General features: G+C 41.1%; 1 protein-coding gene across 1 annotated transcript in view; it reads right to left on the bottom strand.

The window, feature by feature from the left end:
- CPLANE1 (ciliogenesis and planar polarity effector 1) overlaps positions 1-6,982 on the bottom strand; it is a 100,238-nt gene that overhangs the window by 3,119 nt on the left and 90,137 nt on the right. The window contains 3 exon segments of the mRNA XM_042451335.1: positions 1,130-1,252; positions 1,668-1,777; positions 3,286-3,438. Of these exon segments, the coding sequence (XP_042307269.1) occupies positions 1,130-1,252; positions 1,668-1,777; positions 3,286-3,438 (386 nt within the window).

Raw genomic sequence — 6,982 nt, 5'->3', positions numbered from 1 at the left:
TATACAGCGCTATAGATTTGCACAGTGCTGTACATACAAACAATAAAATAGATATGAGTAAACCTGCCATGGCATACAATCTAAGAAATGGTAGCATAATACATATAAATAATACATAACAATACAGGAAAGGGTTCAATAAAACAGGCAACAAATTAAAAACGTCAAATAGCAAACAGTCACGCAATGCCTGGGAACACTTCTCTGAAAATAAGAGGTGATAGGACAGCCCTGTTGAAATATTTGAAGGAATGTCATACTGAGGATGGAGCAAGCTTGTTTTCTGTTGCTCCAGAGACTAGAATGCGGAACAATGGATGTAAACTGCACGAAAAGAGATTCCACCTCAACCTTAGGAGGAACTTTCTGACAGTAAGGGCTGTTCGACGGTGGAACACACTCCCTCGGAGTGTAGTGGAGTCTCCTTCCTTAGAGGTCTTCAAACAGAGGCTGGATGGCCATCTGTCGGGGATGCTTTGATTTGGATTTCCTGCATGGCAGGGGGTTGGACTGGATGGCCCTTGTGGCCTCTTACAGCTCTATGATTCTATGATTCTGAACAGGATGGCCTTCAACTCAGTTTTGAAACTAGTTAAGGAAGTGATGACCCGTGTTCGTGGGGGAAGGTTTCAGGAGCGAGGGGCAGCAAGTGAAAAGGGACGAATCCGGGATGGGGCAGAGAAAATTCTGGGCTGAGACAGCAGACCTTGACTATCAGAATGGAGGGCCCGGGCGGGAAGGTGAGGAGAAAGAAGGTCTGATAAATAAGGAGGGTCCAGCCCATGTAGGGCTTTAAAAGTCAACAACAGGCGCTTATACTGAATAGTAATGGGAGGGGGAGCCAGTGAAGGGATGACAACAAAGGAGAGATATGGTTGGAATGGTGGGCAGATGTAATAATGCGTGCAGCTGAATGCTGGACTGAAATTAAAGGACAGAAGTGAGAAAGAGGAAGCCCAGCAAGAAGAGTGTTACAGAAATCAAGTTGTGATACCACTAGGGCATAGACCAGAATCTTGGCAGTTTCACTGCCCAATGTAAATCATAGTATTTGCAGTAAACATGCAGGCATCCAGAAGGAAGGCTAAAATAATCAGTAGCAAACAGTATTGAAAGGGCAATTACAAACCTTGGCTTTTTAAGCTGAGCCTGCTCTTTGACCACTGCCTCTGGTTTCTACTGCTTTTCCATTGCATCCGCCCTTGATAGTTTTCTGATGATATTCTTCTGTAAGGAGCTTGACGTACTTGACCTTAAGCAGAAAAGACAAAAAGCAAACTCATTTTACATAACAGAAAAAGAATTAAAATAACCAAATGCCACAAAAGTTCAGTGCAATCTAGTGATCTTGGCCATTTCTACCTGAGCTCTGGATAATGCTGCTGCATCCTTATTAACAACACCAAAACAGTGAAAAGGCTCTGTAGTTACATTTCATTCTTCTGTTTATCTATTTGATTATTTAAAGTATTTTACCTTCAGATGAAAAGACTCAGAATGGCTTACAATCAATCATAAAAGGGGAGAGGAACAAAAATTTGTATCAGGTAGGGTTGAGGGAACAGTTCTGGTCCTCAGGTGGTGACATTTTTTATTTAAAATCCAAACATGAATTTTCTGAATTGAAAATGCAATGACTGTTTTCAAAATAGGTTTTTTTTCCTTACCTTTCTTCTGAGTTATATCAGAAGATAGACTGGAGAAGGATTTTGTCTGATGGAAATCAGCTTTAGCAGGAGCATTACTTCTTGCAGTTTGGCTAGACCCACGGAAACTACTAAGTAAAATACACTAGATTTCAATGACAGCAATAATTATTTCAGAAATATACATAAGCAAAGTAGAACATGCTCCCAAAATACTGCAGTTGCCCATTGCAGAATAACTATGGCCTGGGACAGTCTGCTGAGAAACGGTGGCCTGTCGGCAGCCTAGTTTCCTCCATAGTGATGGCGCAGCCCCCAAACAGTGCACTGTCACTGCGGAGGAAAAAGAACCCGGAAAAACGGGTTCTTTTTCTGGTTCTGAAATGATGTCGCGAGTGCGCCAATGACGCACTCACAACATAAATGCCACGCAGCAATGTGCAGACGCTGCGCACACTTACATAACGCTAGCAGCACCTGGGTGCCGCCACTGTTACGCCACCATGCCGTGCAAGGGTTAGGGACCATGTGGATGCTGTGCAGTCCCTAACCCTAGAATCGGCGCCGGTATGGCGCAAAAGGCCAGTATCTACCATGCCTAAAACAAACTAAAATAAATTAAGCTATAAAACCATTAAGATCACCTTGACTGTCTTCTAGTCTTTCTTGTAATATCTTGAGCATCACTCCGCTTGCATCATTGTGATCACTGAAGAATTATTACAGTCTTGGTGCCCTCTCTCTGGGGGACTGGAATGTATATTCAGCATTTCCAGATTGTGGGCCATGATTTCATTGCCCATATATATTGGCATATTCTTGTTAGATTTTGAATAGTTTACATCTCTAAAACTTGAACTAGTTCTATTAGTATGCTATTTGTTCCTGATGATTTATTTCTCCCAAGTATTTTCAAAGCCTTTTCCAGTTCACTTTCTAAAATTATGGGTTAATCTTCAAATGACTCCTCCTTCAAGGAATCTGACATCATTTCATCTCTTTTATATTCAGTATATTGCTTCCCCCTACTTTTTATGTTCTTCTCGTTGGCACATTTGTGTTTAACCACACAGTTATAGGAACATAATCAGATGAATGGCCTTGAGTCTGCTTAAAATGAGCAACTTGAAGGATGCAACCATTAGGCACAATGTCATGCCTGCTATGGCACATTTGTACATGTTACTCCAAAGCAATTTTAGCAGGATTCAGACTATAGTTCTAATTCACCTTTTCACTTTCTTCCAAATTAAAATGAAGGGTCTTCTTTCCAGACCATGAAGCGGACATACTCTCTTCTAAGGCATACTCTTATTTTTAATGCTAGGAATTATTTCAGAAATATGTCAACTTCTGCTTGGGTGCCTCGATCACACTTTTAATGTTTATCTTTCCTAGTAAATTCACATTTATTCATAGTAGGCTGTAATAAACCACAGCTAATGTTTCTGCAGCTATAAATCTACATGCATTTTCCTAAAAATGTTCTCTACTGTCATCTCATTATAATAAATACCTCATACTGAGGCTTCTGGGCAGACATGGACCACAATGTCAGATTTTATCATGATAAATTTGAAGTGGATCTGTGAACATTAATGAGGATATCAAAGGTATGGGTCATATTAAAATACCTTACCTTCCAGAAGATGCTATGCATGGTCTCTTAAAATCAGAAGATGATGTTAGTTTATAGTCACTTGAAGGGAGTTGCATTGTGTCTGTCAACAACTCATGCATCAGGTTGAGTGCTTCAGATACTCTAAGATTATGATGCTCAGAAAACAAGGCTCTTAATGGGAGAAAATAAAATGTTTATTAGAGTATTTTTTACCAAATGACAACAGAAATGTTTTTCTTTAGTGATATCTTCATTAATTCACTCAACCCTCACACCAAACTTATATTATTGGAGAAAATAGTTTCCCACAGAGAAAATGCCTAGGTGTGATGACAGATTTCTATACGTGAAGTCGAAGGCTTTTCATGCGAGGCATCCATAGTTTTTTGTGGGTTCTTCAGGCTATGTGGCCATGTTCTAGAACAAACTCTTCTAGAACAGGGGTAGGCAACATTTTTGACCCAGGGGCCGGGTTGCTGTCCCTCAGACAACTGGGGGCCGAAGCCAATCAATCAATCAATCACACACACACACACACCGGGACAAATGTAGGACAAAATTTTCAAATGGAGGACACTTTTTTAAAAATGGAGGACACAAAAATTTTTTTGCTGATTTTTAAAAAAATGTTAATATAAATGCATGTTTCTGAGGCTTCTATAGACAATTGCCCCCGTTGCCCCGCTTGCTCCCTCTTGCCCGCCACTTGCCCCTGCTTGCCCGCCTCCTCCTGATAGGCCAAAGGCCCCGGCAGCAATCGGGGGCAAGACTGGGCTGGGGCCGGTCCCAAGGCCTCGTCAGGCCGGATCCGGCCCACGGGCCATAGGTTGCCTACTCCTGTTCTAGAATATGGCCACATAGCCCCAAAACCCCACAAATTTCTATACGTCTTGGAAAAAAACTGAAAAAGCAACACAGTGGTATCAAAGTGCCTGATTCCAGAGTCATATTAGTGGGCTGATCTGAACCCAACATCGAATTCATAAGACATATGGAGGAATCTAGCATATATAAAAATGGTGAAAGTTCTATAGCGAGGATAAAAGAGCAAAAGCTGAGATGAACTATTATGGCAGGCTTGGTGATAAACCTGGCAGGATTCCATCATATGCATTCCCTCCAGCCATCGTTGGCAAGACATCCATCCCATGGAGCAACCTGTATCTTACTATCTGAGTAGGAATTTGACCACACTATGTGGAATTAATGCTGGAGGCTCTAATCAGATGGGCCCTTACTATTTTTCTTAGTCTCCATCCTAAATATAGGACCAATAATCTCCTGTATGTAAGATACTTACTGATATTAGGATGATCACTAGTACTATGAACCAAGGCATTATATTGGGATTGTATCTCTTGATGCTATTTTACAACGTGAGCACCTTCATCTCATTATGATAAAGACCCTTCAAATAACAGAAATCCATCGATGGCCACCCAACTCTGGCTCACACTGTTCCAAACAGCAAAGCTATAACATTGTGTAACTACAAATATGAGGGCTGGTGGGGGAGTTTGCAGTTGTCTTTTTAGTATAGGCTATATTCACAATTTTGCTTGCATGAATCTAAAGTTATTAAATTATTAAATTTCATCTGTATGACATAAATACAGTTTAATATGCTAAGTTATGAATGAAGCAATTTATCTTGTGAAAGCAATAAATTGGTTTCAGTTCAATATAAAAATAAATGCTACACATGTTACAATTTTATTTTTCCACAGGAAAAAAAGCTAGGCGTAGGAACAAGTTTCTTCATTGGGCTTAAAACTTCTGAGAATGTCACATCTTGCATTATCTGATAGCTTCAATATCAACATTCATGATTTCAAGACCTGTTGCTCTGGTCTTAGCATTGCTCATGTTATTTAACTGGTATCAACATTACCTAATCCTAGTTTCTTCAGCACTTGTGTATACCATTTTGGTAATGACATTGGTGTCTGAGATACAGCTGACAAATTAAGCTGTCAGTATTCCTAGATTTCCAGCTCTGATTAGGAACTCAATGTTTCAGCTTATCCATTCTAAATTCAGCTACTCCCGTCCGTACTCATCTCCATGATCCCTGGCCTGTTTCAGGTTATTCAGCAATCATGGAAACAACTATATTTTGTGCCAGAGGTCCAGAAATTACAGGCAGTATGCCAATGAGCTTAAAATTGTCATAGACGCATGAAAAAGCCCTCCCCCTGACAGAGGCAGAAGGCCTTCTGATTTTTTTTTAAAGAAATAAAAACAGTGTGGAATTTCAGAGGCTCTCTAAGGTACAGAGAGAGTTGTGTGCAGCCCTTAGCCTTTGGTAATTGCCTATCCTTGCTCTATGCCTTCCAGATTCCTGAAAAACCAATATAAGAAGATAACTTTACAGCAGACCCTTCCTATCTGTGAAGCTTCTGTTCTGGGTCCTCTATGAATAGGAAAAATCAAGGGCAGTCATGGCCCCTATTATTCAATGGGCTGTGACATGTGCACATCCACATCAGCATGTATGTATACATGTGCCACCACTGAAAATATGGGGCATGGTGATCTGCAGTTAGTCAAATCCATGGATCGCTAGTCACCTGATGCAGCAGACCCACTGTACATTTCTTCCCAGTATCCTGCACAAACTACAGCCAAGATCTTACATCATGACTGCACACAATAATGATGCATTAAGCCTGCTACGCACTGATTCTTGTGTTGAATGGCAAAGTTACACAAATGGATGCAGAATGGAATGCATATCTGTATACACAATGGAACTTTATGTGCAATCTGCTTCTGCAAAAACTGAATTGAATGTAGATGTTGTGCTCTGGACAAAAAATTCAATAGGGGAACTTATGGATTCCAGCTTATAACAGTGGAAGATCACAGGGTAAGACATGGCAAAAAGTTCAGGCAATCCCAGTAATCATGAGGGCAGAAAACTTGACACAACAGGATGGAAATTTTACTCCATTGCCACCCTATTATTGAGAGTTGTTATCTCCAGAGAAAAGAGGCAGACTATTTCAAATACCTTTCACAGGACAAGTAGGAGCTAAAAAAATGGGCATGCAAAACAGCAAATACTTCATCAGATATGACAGATGGTGCCTCTAAGGCAGGGGTAGGCAACCTTTTTGAGCTGGGGGCCGGGTTGCTGTCCCTCAGGCAACTGGGGGGCCGAAGCCAAAAAATAAATAATTAAATAACTTTTTTAAAAAATTAAATATATAAATAAACCAGGACAAATGTAGGACAAAATTTTCAAATGGAAGACACTTTTTTTAAAAAAATGGAGGACACGCGAAAAAATTTGCTGATTTTTAAAAAATGTTAATATAAATGCATGTTTCGGAGGCTTCTATAGACAATTGCCCCCCAAAGGCCCTGGCGGCAATCGGCAGCAATCGGCGGCAGGACCGGGCTGGGGCCGGTCCCAAGGCCTCACCGGGCCACATCCGGCCCGCGGGCCGCAGGTTGTCTACCCCTGCTCTAAGGCCATGGCCAAATCTAATGTTTAAAGGAGCCATGCTAAAGAACCAAATTACGTCATGTGTAGAGGATGTACTATTTAATAAATGAGGTTTGTTTAGCTCCAGGATGGCTGATAAATCAGGGGTGTGTGGAAAAAGCCCTGGGGAATGGAGAACGGGGATTGGCAATCAGTAGTCTAGTTATGCTCTGTCTCATCTGAAGAACAGAGGACCCCTGGCTGACTGTACATCAGATAAAGCCA

The sequence above is a fragment of the Sceloporus undulatus genome, chromosome 2, assembly GCF_019175285.1.
Source record: "Sceloporus undulatus isolate JIND9_A2432 ecotype Alabama chromosome 2, SceUnd_v1.1, whole genome shotgun sequence".
Lineage (NCBI taxonomy): Eukaryota > Metazoa > Chordata > Lepidosauria > Squamata > Phrynosomatidae > Sceloporus > Sceloporus undulatus.
The sequence above is the reverse complement of the archived record's forward strand: the minus strand, read 5'-3'. Positions and strand labels throughout refer to the sequence as shown.